Here is a 17,093-nt window from a genome sequence, read left to right as displayed (position 1 = left end):
TATCCAATTATGGCAGCACCATTTATGGAAAAGACTATGTTTTCTCCATTGAGTATTCTTTGCTCCCTTGTCAGATATTAGTTGACTGTATATATTTGGGTTTATTTCTGTTCTGTTGATCTCTTTATATGTTTTTATGACAGTACCATACTGTTTTGGTGACTCTAACTTTATAGTATAGCTTGAAGTCAGGAAGTATGATACCTCTTGCCTTGTTCTTCTTCCTCAGGGTTTCTTTGATTATTTGGGGTCTTTTCTTGTTCTGTATAAAAGAAGTGCTTTTTCTGCTTTTTAAAAAAATACCACTGGAAGTTTGTTAGGGATTGCATTGAATCTATAGATGGATTTTGGTAGTATTGACATTTTAACAATATTAACTTTTCCAATCCACGAACATAGGATACCATTTTATTTGTATGTTCTTTGATTTCTGTCATCAGTGTCTTATAATTTCAGTATAGAAAACTTTTACCCCCTTAGTTAAATTTGTTCCTAGGCATTTTATTGTTTTTGGTGCTGTTGTAAATGTGATTGATTGATTGATTGATTGATTTTTATTTAAATTCAATTATCTGACACTCCTTGGTGGTCTAGTGGTTAGGATTCGGCACTCTCTCTCTCAATTATCTACCATATAGTACATCATTACTTACTCATGTATATTCAATGATTCATTAGTTACATATAACACCCAGTGCTCATCACATCACATGCCCTCCTTAATGCCCATCATCCAGTTACCCTATCCCCCACCCACCTCCCTTTCCACAACCCTCAGTTTGTTTCCCAGAGTCAAGAGCCTCTCATGGTTTGTCTCCCTCTCTGATTTCTTCCCATTCAGTTTTCCTTCCCTTCTCTCCTATGATCCTCTGCACTATTTCTTATGTTCCACATATGAGTGAAACCATATGATAATTGTCTTTCCCTGTGTGACTTATTTCACTTAGTATAATATCCTCCAGTTTTATCCATGTCAATGTAAATGGTAGATATTCATCTTTTCTGATGTCTGGGTAATATTCTACTGTATATATGAACCACATCTTCTTTATCCATTCTTCTATTGAAGGACATCTCAGCTCCTGCCACAGTTTGGCTGTTGTGGACATTGCTGCTATGAACATTGGGTTACAGGTGCTCCTTCTTTTCACTACATCTGTATCTTTGGGGTAAATACCTAGTAGTGTAATTGCTGGGTCACATTTTATTTCTTTTTTAGAAATTTGGTGGTTGGTATATAGAAATATTACTGATTTTTATATGTTAATTTTGTATCCTACAACTTTACTGAATCCACTGATTAGATCTAACAGTTTTTTGGTTAACTATTAGAATTTTCTATATATAAAATCCTGTTTTCTGCAAATAGAGACAATTTTATTTCTTCCTTTCCAATTCTGATATTTTTAATTTCTTTTTCTTGCCTGATTGCTCTAACTAGGACTTCTAGTACTATGTTGGATAGGAGTGATGAGGGTGGGCACACTGTCTTGTTCCTGTCTTAGAGAAAAAGCTTTCATCCTTTTATCATACACTATGTATGATGTGAACAATGGGCTTGTCATATACAGCCTTTATTATGTTAATATATGTTCCTTTTATGGTTAATTTGTTAAAAGAGTTTTGTCATGAATGAATGTTGTCAAATGATTTTTCTGCATCTATTGAAATGACCATATGATTCTTTTCTTTTATTCTATTAATTGACATATTATGCTGATTGATTTGCCTATGTTGAATCATCCTTGCATCCCAGGAACAAGTCCCATTTGATTATGATGAATGGTCCTTTTAATGTGTGCTGAATTCAGTCTGCTAGTATTTTACTGAGAATTTTTAGATCCGTATTCATCAGGATATTGGCTTTTGGTTTTCTTTTCTAGTAATGTCCTTTTGCTGGTTTTGGTATGGGCAATACTGGCTTTGTAAAATGAGTTTAGGACTGTTCCCTCCTCTTTGATATGTTTGGAAGAATTTAAGAAGTGTTGGTGTTAATTCTTCTCCAAATGTTTGGTAAAATTCGCCAAAGAAACCATTTGTTCCTGAGTTGTTGTTGTTTTTTTTTAATTGGGAGATTTTTGATTACTGACTCAATCTCCTTATTAGTAATTGATCTATTCAGATTTTCTATTTCTTCCTGATTCAGTCTTAATAACTCGTATGTTTCTAAGAACTTTTCCATTTCTTTTTCATGTCCAGTTTGTTGGCATAGAGTTGTTTATAGTTGCAGATATTCTTTGTCATGTCAAAGAAGGTCTGTTTTACCCTTAATTTCTGAAGAGACTTTTGTGTGTGTGTGTGTGTGTGGGTTTATTGGTTTTAACATTATGAATAGACTTGACTTTGAGGGAATTATGTGCATTTATTTTATTGAAAGAATTGTATCTTTTCTTCCTTTTAACCTGTTAATGTAGTAGATTTACATTATAGATTTTCTAATGTTTAACAAATCTTGAGTTGGGGATATAAACTTATTCATGGTGTGTGTGTGTGTGTGTGTGTGTGTGTGTGTGTGTATGTGTATGTGTGTGTGTGTGTGTGTGTGTGTGTTTAATACACTGTTGGTTCTGTCTGCTGAAATTCATTTAGGATTTTTTCAGCTATAGTAATAAGTGAGGTTGGCTTGTATCTTTCCTGTCTAGTAGTGCCCCTGTCCAATCTGGATGTTAAAGTTATATCACTTTCGTTAAATGCCTTTGGGAAGGGATGTTCCTTGTTTTCTATTTTCTCAAAGAGTTTGTGTAAAACTGAATTATCTCTTCCTCAAATATTTGGTACTAATACCTGCAAAGCTGTATAGAGTCAGTGGTTTTTCTCTGGGAATATTTTAAATGATTGATTCTCTTTCTTTAGTGGTTACAGCTACTAAGATCTTCTTTTCCTCTTGAGACTGTTTTTATGATTTATATTTTTCCAGAAATTTTTCCATTTATTCTTAGTTTTAAAAATTATTGGTGGAGGTTCATAATATTCTTTTTTTTAAAATTTTTTATTTTTTATAAACATATATTTTTATCCCCAGGGGTACAGGTCTGTGAATCACCAGGTTTACACACTTCACAGCACTCACCAAAGCACATACCCTCCCCAATGTCCATAATCCCACCCCCTTCTCCCAAACCCCCTCCCCCCAGCAACCCTCAGTTTATTTTGTGGGATTAAGAGTCACTTATGGTTTGTCTCCCTCCCAATCCCATCTTGTTTCATTTATTCTTCTCCTACCCACTTAAGCCCCCATGTTGCATCACCACTTCCTCATATCAGGGAGATCATAGGATAGTTGTCTTTCTCTGCTTGACTTATTTCGCTAAGCATGATACGCTCTAGTTCCATCCATGTTGTCGCAAATGGCAAGATTTCATTTCTTTTGATGGCTGTATAGTATTCCATTGTGTATATATACCACATCTTCTTGATCCATTCATCTGTTGATGGACATCTAGGTTCTTTCCATAGTTTGGCCATTGTGGACATTGCTGCTATAAACATTCGGGTGCACGTGCCCCTTTGGATCACTACGTTTGTATCTTTAGGGTAAATACCCAATAGTGCAATTGCTGGGTCATAGGGAAGTTCTATTTTCAACATTTTGAGGAACCTCCATGCTGTTTTCCAGAGTGGCTGCACCAGCTTGCATTCCCACCAACAGTGTAGGAGGGTTCCCCTTTCTCCGCATCCTCGCCAGCATCTGTCATTTCCTGACTTGTTGATTTTAGCCATTCTGACTGGTGTGAGGTGATATCTCATTGTGGTTTTGATTTGTATTTCCCTGATGCCGAGTGATATGGAGCACATAATATTCTTTTATCTTTTCCATCCCTACTGTATCTCCAGCTATGTTCCCTTTGCTATTCCTAATATTCTTTCTTTCTCCCAACTCCTAACTTGTGTTTTATTTTTGTATTTTTTTCAAATAATAAATTTTGGTTCTGTTGATCCTGTCCAGATTGTATCTGGTTTTTCTATTTAATTGATTTTTATTTTTCTTATTAATTTTACTCTACTTTTTTTGTGTGTATTTTCCTGTAGTTCTTCTAGTACTTTAGTTTGGGTATTGGATATTATCTTGGATATTATCTCATTAATTTTTATGGTTTCTCCTTTTCTGTTATAAACATTTTAAGTTGTAACATTACTTTTTAAATACTGCTTTGACTGGTTCAACCACAATTTTATAAATAAGGTTTTCTATTGATCAGTTGTAAGTATTTTTTTTTTAGCTACTTAGTATCTTTTTTTTAAATTTATTTTCAGCATAACAGTATTCATTATTTTTGCACCACACACAGTACTCTATGCAATCCGTGCCCTCTACAATACCCACCACCTGGTACCCGAACCTCCCACCCCCCCACCACTTCAAACCCCTCAGACTGTTTTTCAGAGTCCATAGTTTCTCATGGTTCACCTCCCCTTCCAATTTCCCCCAACTCCCTTCTCCTCTTTAACTCCCCATGTCCTCCATGCTATTTGTTATGCTCCATAAATAAGTGAAACCATATGATAATTGACTCTCTCTGCTTGACTTATTTCACTCAGCATAATCTCCTCCAGTTCCGTCCATGTTGCTACAAAAGTTGGGTATTCATCCTTTCTGATGGAGGCATAATACTCCATAGTGTATATGGACCTCATCTTCCTTATCTATTTGTCCATTGAAGGGCATCTTGGTTCTTTCCACAGTTTGGCGACCGTGGCCATTGCTGCTATAAACATTGGGGTACAGATGGCCCTTCTTTTCACTACATCTGTATCTTTGGGGTAAATACCCAGTAGTGCAATGGTAGGGTCATAGGAAAGTTCTATTTTTAATTTCTTGAGGAATCTCCACACTGTTCTCCAAAGAGGCTGCACCAACTTGCATTCCCACCAACAGTGTAAGAGGGTTTCCCTTTCTCCACATCCTCTCCAACACATGTTATTTCCTGTCTTGCTAATTTTGGCCATTCTAACTGGTGTAAGGTGATATCCCAATGTGGTTTTAATTCAAATCTCCCTGAGGGCTAGTGATGATGAACATTTTTCCATGTGTCTGACAGCCATTTGTATGTCTTCATTGGAGAAGTGTCTGTTCATATCTTCTGCCTACTTTTTGATATGATTGTCTGTCTTGTGTGGGTTGAGTTTGAGGAGTTCTTTATAGATCCTGGATTCAACCTTTTGTCTGTATTGTCATTTGCAAATATCTTCTCCCATTCCGTGGGTTGCCTCTTTGTTTTTTGACTGTTTCCTTTGCTGTGCAGAAGCTTTTGATTTTAGTGAAGTCCCAAAAGTTTATTTTCACTCTTGTTTCCTTTGCCTTTGGAGACATATCTTGAAAGAAGTTGCTGTGGCTGATATTGAAGAGATTACTGCCTATGTTCTCCTCTAGGATTCTGACTTATTTGACCCAGGAATCAAGTATGTTTTAAAATTTCCTAATGTCTAGTACTTTCTTTAAAAAGAATAGCTAACTCTGATGAATTCTTCCTATGTGTCAAGCCCCAGTCTTCACATTTAAATTGATTAACATATATAATCCTCACAACAATCCCACAAAGTTGTACTATTATAGCCTCAATATTATGTATGTGAAGAATGGGGCACTAAGAATGTAAGCAATTGACCCCAAATTACACAGCTCCTGCACTGGCAGAGCCAAGATTTAAACCCAGCTAGTTTGGCCACAGGATATAACCACTGTGCAATAGTGCCTTCTTAATAACAGTTCTCTTTGGGGTTTTTTTTGTGATAATAATAATTATTACTAAATTTTCTCCACTTAATTCCATAGTAGTCAGAGAAAATGGCCAATGGGATACATTTCTTTGAATTTCGTTATGACCTACTTCTCTTGAAGCACACATGGAAGCACAGATCCTTTCTGGCCTGAAAGAACTATCAAGATAAAGTTCCAAATATCATGGGCTCAACTCCGTTGTATGCCTCAAGGGAATGTGTGTTCAGTAATTGGATGTAGGGTTTTAAATGTAACCAATAAGCAAGTTTATTAATGGCATTATTCAAATATTCTCTATTCTTACTGAGGTTCTGGTGTGTCTGATCTATCAATTATTGTATGGGCTAAACTCTCCCTCTGTTATGGTAGGTTCAGTCCCACAACCCTGAGATCATGACCTGAGCTGAAATCAAGAGTTGGATGCTTAACCAACAGAGCCACCCGTGTGCCCCGACTCTGGACACTCTAATTTTAATATGCACATTTATCATACAAAGTCTGAAGTTAATGATCATCTTTCCTTTCTTCAAACAACACAGGGCTTAGATTGCTTTCTCTACCCAACTCTTACCCTCTGTGCTACCATTTCCATTACTTCAGTACTGCATATTTTAATTATACCAATTAGCCTTTGTACTTATTATTATGTGGAACCAGGGTTTCTTTAGAACTACTGCCTTCTACTGGCATCTTTGCTTACAATTCCTCTGGCATCTGTTTAGCCATTGTCCTTATTCCTGGAGTACCTTTGTCAGAATACCATTTAGTCTGGGTCTGTAGTGGTAAACCTAAGTTTTATTTGTCTGAGTATGTCTTTATTTTATGCTCAGTCTTAAAAGATGAAGTACTGTTAAGTAGAGAATTCATGATTGACAGCTATATCTCTCAGTACTTTAAAATTTTAAATATTATTCTGGATTCCCTGGTTGTTGAGGAATCAACCGTCTGTCTAATTGTAATTTTTCGTGGCAGTCTATTGGGGGGAGGGTCTCTGCCTCTTTTAAGATATTTTATTTTTTGGTGACTTATGGTTTTACTATAATGTGCCTAAGTATTAATTTATTTTTATGTTTTCCCTATTTGAGGTTGAGTTTCTGATATGTGGATTTATGTCACTTGGTCATTTTGGAAAATTTTAGGTCATTGTTATTTTGTATACTGTCTCCCTATGTCCTTGATTTTATCTACTTGTAGGTATTTTAGGCTAATATGAGTATATGCCACCTTTGCAGGTCTGATTCTACTGTTGTCTATCTCTTCTGATATTTTTTTATTTTTCCTTGAATTTTTTTTAATTGAGCTCATGATATTTGGAACTTTATCTTGATAGTTCTTTCAGGCCAGCAAGGATCTGCATTTACCTTTGCCAGTGGCCTGAAGATACCAGCTTTAAACAACCCACTTTATTTTTATTTATTTAAAAAAAAATTTTTTTTAATTTCTTTTCAGTGTTCCAGAATTCATTTTTTATGCACTGCACCCAGTGCTCCATGCAATATGTGCCCTCCATAATACCCACCACCAAGCTCACCCAACCTCCCACCCCCCACCCCTCCAAAACCCTCAGATTGTTTTTCAGAGTCCACATCTCTCATGGTTCATCTCCCCCTCCGATTTCCCCCAAATCACTTCTCTCCTTCACCCAATGTCCTTTGTGTTATTCCTTTTGCTCCACAAATAAGCAAAACCATATGATAATTGACTCTCTTTGCTTGACTTCTTTCACTCAGCATAATCTCCTCCCGTCCCATCCATGTTGAAACAAAAGTTGGGTATTCATCCTTTCTGATGGAGGCATAATACTCCATTGTATATATGGACCACATCTTCTTTATCCATTGGTCCATTGAAAGGCATCTTGGTCCTTTCCACAGTTTGGTGACTGTGGCCATTGCTGCTGTGAACATTGGAGTACAGATGGCCCTTTTTTTCACTACATCTGTATCTTTGGGGTAAATACACAGTAGTGCAATTGCAAGGTCATAGGGTAGTTCTATTTTTAATTTCTTAAGGAATCTCCACACTGTCTTCCAAAGTGGCTGTACCAACTTGCCTTCCCACCAACAGTGGAAGAGGGTTCCCTTTTTCCACATCCTCTCCAACACTTGCTTACTGTCTTGTTAATTTTGGCCATTCCAACTGGTGTAAAGTGGTATCTCACTGTGGTTTTGATTTGAATCTCCCTGATGGCTAGTGATGATGAACATCTTTTCATGTGTCTGTTAGTAGTTTGTATAAACAACCCACTTTAAGTTGGCTCCTGATTCTGGTCCCAGAGTCACCTAAATGTATACATAGTTGAAAACTCTAAGAAAGATGTTTCTTTCTACCTACAGCCAGAGCTGAGACTACCCATCTTCCTTGTTATGTTCTTGGTTGAGGGGTGATGTTTTCTTACTTTACCCATGGTAGGCACTATTTTCCAGGAGACCATACTTGTGTAAGTGTCTTTATATAACCTCTTATCTGGCTTCAACACCTGCTACGCTTTCGACGTCCATGCTTTCTCAATGTGTTCAGCCTGGGAGTACTTCTCTTTATTAGTTTAACTGTGTATTCAAAACGATTTTTCAAAAATATTTTATGAGCACATTTTTTTTTTATTTCTACCAGAGAGGGTTTTTAAAAGATATTTTATTTATTTATTTATTTATTTATTTGAGAGAGAGCAGGGGGAGGGGCAGAGGGACAGAGACAGACTCTGTGCTGGGCACAGACCCTCACATGGGGCTCAATCTTAAGACCCTGAGATCACAACCTGAGCCAAAACCAAGAGTCAGAGTTTTAACCAACTGAGTCACCCAGGCGCCCCTCCACTGGAGAGTTTTTAAAAAGAATATCTAGTCTGCCATATTGCCGGATATCTGGCTTCCCCTGCTCCTTGCTACCTAAACAGTTTTAGTCCAGTTGCTGTTGATTCCCTGTGGCTCAGTCCAAAGGACTCCTCAGTCCTCACTTGCCTGAGTACTCAGAAGCACTCTTCACAACAGACATCTCCCTCACAGACACACTCTCTCTCAGCCTTTGGGACACCATACTCTCTGACTTTCTTCCTGCTTCTTTATCTTCTTAGTGTCCTCTGCCACTATGCCTCTGTGTGCTTCTGAATTTGGCATTTTCTAGAACGTGAGCCTAAGTTCTCTCTCCTCTGTGTATTCACACTCTTGATAATTCTGTCTTTTCCTGGGCTTCTAAATACTACCTGTATGGTGAGGGCTTTCTAATTTACATCTCCATTCCAGACATCTTTTCACATGTCCAGAGTCTCGTATCCAACTTTCACTTAGACTAGTCTTCTTGGATAGCTCATGGACTCTCTCATACCGAGCATTGACAGATATGAATGTTTGGTCTTTCGCTCAAACATCCTCCTGCTCTAGGGTTTTCTAACTCAGTAGACACCCCACCATACATATACCATTCATGTGGCCCAGACTTCCTCCTTCTCATGCACATACTCAACCCTCTGAGGCTCTCTCCCTCTACCTCCATGCCGCCATGTCTCTGCCACCAATTGTCCAACTTCTCTCTTGCCTGCTATGGGCTGTGCTCACTCAGTGCTATCGTCTTCTTTTAAAATCACAGGTCATCTTACTCCAAAGCTCAAAATTCTTCTATTACTTTGTACCTCTGCTAACCTAAATGAATACCCAAAAGGCTCCTGAGTCACTGGAACCCTATCTACCTCTTCCACCTTATCTTTGGGCCACTCTCCCACAACTTACTACCTCCAACTCAGCCTTCTTTCCACTCCCCGAACTTTCTGTGCTCCTTCATGGCCTCAGGGTGCAAGCTTTCTCCCACTGCTTTGCTGACTTCTCTTCTTTAAGGTTCTAAGTTAAACAAGCCTCTGAAAACATTCTTTGGCATATAGGTTAGAAGAATTCTTTCTTGTTACATTTTTCCTATGGAACCCTGATTGTCTCCTTTTTGGCACTTACCACAGATTTTTTAATTACCTATTTTATTTGTCTACCTGAGCAACACCTATCTGTCTTCTGAGGACAGGATTGTGTCTTTGGTTGCAGTGCATAGTATAGTACCTGAGGCTTGAGACTCTCACTATACATTTGGTGACAGGACCCACGAATGAATTTCCTCCCACCCACTCTCCCCAGTTCATAAGCCCTGACAATGCAGGGTCACCTCAAAGCAAACAGGGCAGGGCAGGACAACTTGTCATCACTTCCATAAGAACATCCATCATCTGTTCGGGCTTGAACTTTGGCTGTCAGAAGACTCCACTCAGACCACAGCTGTCTCAGGAAAGGTTGCAGTGAATCTCACACATGTCAGCTGCCCATGTGTAACAGGCTCTACCCCATTTGGGGTGGTGGAGATACACAGGTATAAATTAACACAACTCTAAGACACAATCCTTCCTGCTGAATGGGTCAGTGTCTGTATTTCCGATCGACCCTTCCCTAACAAATTGAAGATAAGATTGATTTTGTCAGTTTCTTCTTCTTCAAATTAACAAAATTTACCCTCAATTTGCTTAAAAGGAGGGAAGAAAGCCTGTTTCTAATTTGTTCTGATCCATTTATTAAATGTAATCATACAGTAAAAAAAAAATTCAGAGATGTTAAAAACAGCAGGAAAATATTAAACTTTCAATGTACAAAGCTTGAATCATAAAATATGTTGCATGGAGCTCTTACTGAAATGGGACACAACCTTAATGACATTCACAATTACTTGCTAAGAGGCTCGATGTAACCCAGAAGGCAGAGATAGAGTAACACATCTACCCAGTGTGCTCTTTCTTCGGGGAGACCAGATTCTGGGCTGCATGACCCCCTGAGGATTCTGCTGGCTTTGGGAGCGTGCAGTTTAGAGTTCCCTCTGTCTATTCTATGTTTCTTTTTTTAATTAAGAGTGAAATAAACTAATGGAAAATATTATTCACTTTCAGGGGGATGAAACCTGTTTCTTCCCTCACGTCCCTCTTTTTTCCCCATCTGCTCCCCTACCCTAGCCAGAAATGTATAAGCAAATGCCCTTCCTTAGGAGTCCAGTGTGGAAAAAAGAAAGCTTATGGGACTGCCATTCCATTTCCCAAGGTGCTGTTGAGCCCATCGAGATAATGGCTTAGAGGAGGATTTCCTTAGACTCCAGAGGATTTACTCCTGTTAGAGAAGCCGTTCGCATTGATTTATCTCCGTGTGTGTATGCACACGTGCGGCTGCGCTCCAAGTTAGTCCACACCAACTGCCATCACAAAATACCTCCAACTGAGGGCCTTGAAAAACAGAAATTTATTTTCTCACAGTCCTAGAGGCTAAAAGTCCAACATCAGTGTTGGCAGGGTGTGTTGCTTCTGAGGTTTCTCTGTTTGGTTTGTGATTGTCTTCTCCTCCCTGTGTCTTTACATGGTCTTCCTTATTTGTGTGTCTGTGCACCAATGTCCTCTGCTTAGAAAGATACCTGGAAATGCTATAAAAAAAAATTAATTGAGGTGAAGAGATAGGGAGAAAAGGTGGCAGGTGGGGGCAGCTGTTTTGGACAGAAGGACCAGGGATGGCCTCCTGGCAGTGGGAACTTTGGACCAGAGACAGAAATGAGAGGAAAGAGAGCCCCCATGGAGATCTGAGGGCATTGCTCCAGACACGGGAACAACACTGCAAAACCCCAGGGGGTGGGCCAGGAGCCGCTGTGGCAGGAGCAGGGTCAGAAAACCTCACTGACTCTCAACTTTCTCATCCCCAAACAGGGGTGCTGAGATGTCATTGTGAAGGGTGGAAATGAAATATTGGATGTAACACAGAACATAGAATTGGTTCTCAGTAATGACCGTGACTGTCCCTTTTCTTGGCACATCCTGTGGTGCTGGTTTATAAAGCGTTATGGAGGTAACAACTGCTGGGCTGTGACCTGACATGGAAACGTCTCAGGCTGCAGAAATCAGGATTGCCCCCCAGCTTGCCACCCATGAGTGCTGTGGGTGCCTATGAGGTTAACAGATTTCCTCTTTCCCTAAATCTAGCACTCTCACGTTCCTGTCTTGCTCACCTGATTCTGGCTTTCCTCACACCTGAATCATTCCTCAGTCTTCTCTAACTCCAACATGTTCAATCAATATCCTCCTCCCTCCGGAACACTCCATGGTTCCCTTTACCCAGATCTGCCCTTCTGGTTTCCCGGTCCCTCCTCACCTTTCTCTTCTCAACACTTACCTTGGTCCTTGTAATCTCAGCTCCTATTCCAAGCCTCTTTCCGGGGTCTTTCTTTGCCAGGCACCCTTTCATATCCTACATCATGAGATTACAAATGACTTTATTTTTTTTCTTTTTTTGTGGGTTTTTCCTCTCTGTTCTCGTTTTTTAAAATAATACTTTTGTGGGGCTCCTGGGTGGCTCAGTGATTTAGGCCTCTGTCTTCAGCCCAGGTCATGATCTCAGGATCTTGGGATCGAGCCCCGCATTGGGCTCTCCGCTTGGCGGAAGCCTGCTTCCTCCTTTCTCTCCGCCCGCCTCTCTGCCTACTTCTGATTTCTCTCTGTCAAATAAATAAACAAAGTCTTAAAAAATACTTTAAAATAATGCTTTTGTACTGCTTTTAGTAATTAATTTAAAAACCCAAGTTCATTTTTAATTAGAAAATCACACACACACACACACACACACACACAGACATATACACACACACCGTTTATAATCATTTGTACCCCCCCCCCAAAGAGTTCAGGGATCCGAATTTGGAATTTAAGTCCCTCAAGAAGATGGCTGCAGGTCTGTATTCAGTAACTCTCTGGGTTGTGTGTCTTTCCTCTAAACTTGTGTGCACATTCACACACAGAACTCAGATACCTAGGACTTGAGCATTGTTAGTTCCTCAACGGGTCACCCCAGATATTTCAAAGTTTTAGATTTTTAAGAGGATAGCCCTCTCTGGCCTTTTCTAAGGAAATTAGATCATAACTATGCCCTTGGTGGTTTCGGGAGATTGGAAACCACATGCCAGCCACAGCCATGCCTTGCACGTGGTTGGCTTTGGTTTTCTCTTGGCTGTTTTGTTTTCAGCTGTCTGCAAGCTCTACAAAGGCTGTGTGACTTGTACCTCTTCTGGGTCTGGGCCCTGGAGAGTCTGGAATCTTCATGAAAGCAATCATATGGTTTTACTCGATTTTCAAACATGAAGAAGAGTTCAAGGTTGAGTTTTGCCATCTAGAAGAGAAATCAATTACACTGTATTGGAAGAACAAAACTAAGATAGAGCATCTGTATGTTCACAGGACTCCCTTGCCCATTCCCTGAGAGACTGTTGTTATTTGTTTGCTGATTTTGCTGCATTTTAAGTAAATTATCTTTCAAGTCATTTTAAAGTCCTGGTGGTCCTGGTTTCCCCCAGGACAGAGTGTGTACAAATTCGGAAGAGTCAGAGAACAACGAAGAACCAGGCACTTCCATCCATACTCGGGAAGACCAGAGCAAAGTGCCAAAAGAAAAAAGTATTTTGTTTCTTCAAAATCCTTATTTTGAGCACTTAGCCGCTATACCCCTTAAGTACGAAGGTTCTTCCTAACACTGAGGTGGTATCTGTAGTGTTAATATTTTCCATACCAGAACTTGATAGATTCAAGATCATTCCGACATAGCTCTCAAGCCTCCCTTTCTTCGCCTGTAAAATGGGGTCATGTCTACCTCACATAGCTGTTGTCAGAATGAAGGGGATTACGTGGATTAACAGGTGAGGTTTCTTTCAGTAAAACCCTCAGTCCAGAATCTGGCTTGTGGTGGCACTCAATCAATGGTAGAATAACAATGATGAAAATGAGTCAGCTATGTCCTTGTGGCCGCGAAGCACTCTGGGCTCTGGTCACATTCAGTCAGAACCTGATTTCACATGGTCTGCCTGTGGGGTGGGTTTAACCCTGTGGTTATGGCACTAGATTGGGGGAGGTTGGAAATGCTACTGATTTATTTTTCCATACATACACCCTGTTTACATTTACGAAAGTAATTAAGTATTCCCGCAGATGAGAATGCTCGGTTTGGCCTGCCCAGTTGGCCGCCATGACTTGGGGGGGATGGGGAGGGAAAGTAGGGACCTCAGAGGAAGGCTCTTGGGCCACAAAGCACTGATGCTTGGGGACTTCAGGGCTCCGCAGGCAGCAGGTCCCTGGAAGTGCTGGTTTTTCTGACTCAAATGGCCATTTTCAGAAATAAAGGTGGTCCCCCAGGGCGTTAAGGTGTCTTGAGATAGGAGTTTCTGGCTGCCCATGGGAGCACCCTTCTGTGAGGCTCTGTGTGGCTTGAGGATTTCAGCAGGGGCTAAATCTTGTCTTTCCTTCTTCAGAGCTGCAGTGCTAACTGCAAATACTCCTGGGAGAAGTAGCGTGACAGTCACCTCTGCTATAACTTACTTAGGCAGGATTGATTTGTGGAAGCAGATTTCGAGAGTGGGAAAGATTCTGGGAATTTAATGGGGGAGAGCAACGAACTGGAAGAAAGAACTGGAAGAAATAACAGTGCTGGGGCCTTCAGAAGGGGAAGGCCTGAGGCCAAACAAAGGCAAACTTTGCTGCTCCACATTTTGCCTGGGGCCGGTCGACTTTCCCTTGAGCAGCTGCTTCTCCCAGTTTGTGTGCAGAAATACTGTCAACACTTTGAAAATGAGCAGCAGGCTACTGCCATTTAAATAAGGATTTCAGGAAGTAAAAAAAAAAAAAAAAAAAAAAAAAAGAAAGAAAAACCTAGTTGGAAACTAGAGTGTGAATTTATGATGCAAAGTGTTTAATGATATTAACATGCAGAGTGGCAATTTAAGATTTTTATGTTGTGTCCCAAGAACCAGGTACATGTGCTAATTTTGATAGGAATGGGGTTGAGAAGGCATCATTCTCCTGCGTATTTTAGGACGAAATCACTAATTTCTTGACATTTATTAGAATTCACAAGATTTGGAAGAGAGAAAAAAAATCAGCACAATTTGTTGAACTATTTCGGAAAAATGCGACATGACCGTTTTCAAATGGTTACTACTAATGAAGACAAATCCACAAAAATGTTTCTGGATCAAAAGCAAGTGTGATGGCTCAAAATCCTTAGAATGGTTATTCTGGGCAGAAAAACTATAGTTATTTTATTCTTTTCCATTTTCTGTGTTTTTGTTTAATTTCAAAGAAAATGTTCATCCTTTATAATGGTGGAATTGGAAATTTGAAATATGTTTCTTTTCTTTTTTCTGCAAAAGGGTTACATGATGGAAAACCGAATCTCAGGCCTAAAATGCGACACAGATGTGTTTGTGACTTTTGAAGGTGACAATGTTGTTATGCTGCAGGTAAGTTCAGGAAATGTTTATTCTTCTTAAACGGCATACTTTTCAAGATCAAGAGTTATCCAGAAATCTGAAGTGTTTCATATGTTTTATCTTCATCTGATATCTTCATTTAATTGGCAGGTGTTTTCCTGTTAAGCCCTTGATTTTTGCAGTAATTCAACAGAGGATTAAATTATTTCTCTCCTAGCTTATCTTTGACATTGCCCTATATCTTTCTTGGTTGAAGAAAACTTCAACCAGTTTCAGTCAGATCCTTCTGCTGGAAATCTATTCCAAAGGAATACTTGAGGACCCAGGAGATGAAAAGGAGAAAGGCATGAAAAGGCAGGTTATAAAAGGAGAACAATTGACCAAGCTTCCTGGTGATCAGAGACATGCACGTGAGGCGTACCACACTGCTGTTTTCTCCAACCAATCAGCTCATGTTTAAGAGCACGTTGAAGTACCAGTGTTGGTGAGAACAAAAGAGGCACTTTTCCATGTTGCTATTAGGCTGTGCGTGATTCCACGTCTGGGACTATCTAAGATAATAATCCTAAGTACAGAAGAACTTCAGGACATAAACGTTTTCATTAGTACATTATTTATTATAGCAATAATGTTGGAATCTAAATTTTCAACAATATGAAAATGATTATGTAAATCATGTTCTGGCCACTCAATGGGGAATTATATAGCTTTTAAAATTGTACTTACAAGGGTTTATTACAGAAATTAAAAACTTATGATATGATAAGTAAAAATGATATAAAACTATATATACAATGGGATTACAATTTGGTATTTTTACAAAAAGAAAACAGGGACTCCTGATTCTGCTATGAGGGAATGGCGCTATTCCTCCCAGGTCCTCCCTCTTAATAAACGAACACTCTGGACATAACACAACAAATGAGCATAGGAAACCTCTGAAAGGGAGAAAGTCGAAGGCAGGCTGCCTAGGGAGCTTGGAACTGGAGGAAAGGAAAGGCAGCAAGTTGTCTGGGTTTCCTTATTGCCTTCCATATATCCTGGGTAAGGGCATATATGTATGCCCTGAATCTCTAATAGGTAGAGACAAACCAAGAAAAACCTTGTTCTCCCTACCCAAAGGATAGGGAAGATGGTGGCCTAATGATTAAAAAAAACCAAACCAAACAAAAACCTTTCTAGCTATATTCTCTGTACATCAGTCAAACAAAATGGAAAAACTGAACACACACATACATACACCAATTTCAGCAGGACCTGGCAGAAACTGATCTCTCACCTGACTTCTGATCCATGGCCGGAGTCAGACACTGGTAGCCGGTGGTAACACTCCCATTACTCAATGTGGTGCTATTGGTGGGGCTGAGCAGGGAACTAATCTTCTACCCCTGCCTAGTGGAAGCAAGTAGAACTTTGATTTTCATCAGGGTAATGTCAGCAGGGCCCATTGGTAAGCTAAGCCTCCATTTCTACTTAGCAGCAACAAGACTGTTGTAAGGTGAAACAGATTACCAGTACCCTTAACCCTTACCCCAGTGTCAGCATGATCCAGTGGAGAGTTGAGCCCCCACCTCCACAACTAGAATGAAGGTCATCAACTAGACTGACCCAGGAGGTCTGATAAAAAAAAATGAGAAGAGTCACCGATATTAGGAATGAGAATGGGTATATCATTAGTTATCTTGGAGGAACTAAGAAAATGATGAAGGAACACTAGAAAATAACATTACATTAATAAATTTGATGACTTAGTCAGATTGACCAATTCCCCAAAATCGCAAACACCCAGATCTAACCAACTTGAATAGTCAACCTGACTATTTCTGTATAATCTTACAGAAATTGAATTTTTAATAATAATAAAATGCTTCCCCCCAAAAAATCTCTGGGCCAAGGTTTCATTGGAGAATTTATCAAACACTTAAGGAAAAATTTTATGCAGTCTCTCCCAGAAAATAGAAGAGAAGAAAACACTTCCCAACTCATTTTTTAATTTTATTTTATTATTATTTTTTTTATAGACAGAGAGCATGCATGAGCTGGGGAAGGGGCAGAGGGAGAGAGAGTATCTTAAGCAGGCTCCATGCCCAGCCCAGAGCCCAATGTGGTACTCAATTTC

The 17,093-nt window shown here is 39.6% G+C and overlaps 1 protein-coding gene across 8 annotated transcripts in view; it reads left to right on the top strand.

Annotated features, from left to right (window-relative positions):
- ACOXL (acyl-CoA oxidase like) overlaps positions 1-17,093 on the top strand; it is a 349,566-nt gene that overhangs the window by 197,739 nt on the left and 134,734 nt on the right. For all 8 annotated transcript variants that reach the window (XM_059188392.1, XM_059188391.1, XM_059188389.1 and 5 more), the window contains one exon: positions 14,915-15,004. In XM_059188392.1, coding sequence (XP_059044375.1) covers positions 14,915-15,004 — 90 coding nt within the window. The remainder of the gene's footprint in view (positions 1-14,914; positions 15,005-17,093) is intronic.

The sequence above is a fragment of the Mustela lutreola genome, chromosome 9 (genome assembly GCF_030435805.1).
Source record: "Mustela lutreola isolate mMusLut2 chromosome 9, mMusLut2.pri, whole genome shotgun sequence".
Lineage (NCBI taxonomy): Eukaryota > Metazoa > Chordata > Mammalia > Carnivora > Mustelidae > Mustela > Mustela lutreola.
The sequence above is the reverse complement of the archived record's forward strand: the minus strand, read 5'-3'. Positions and strand labels throughout refer to the sequence as shown.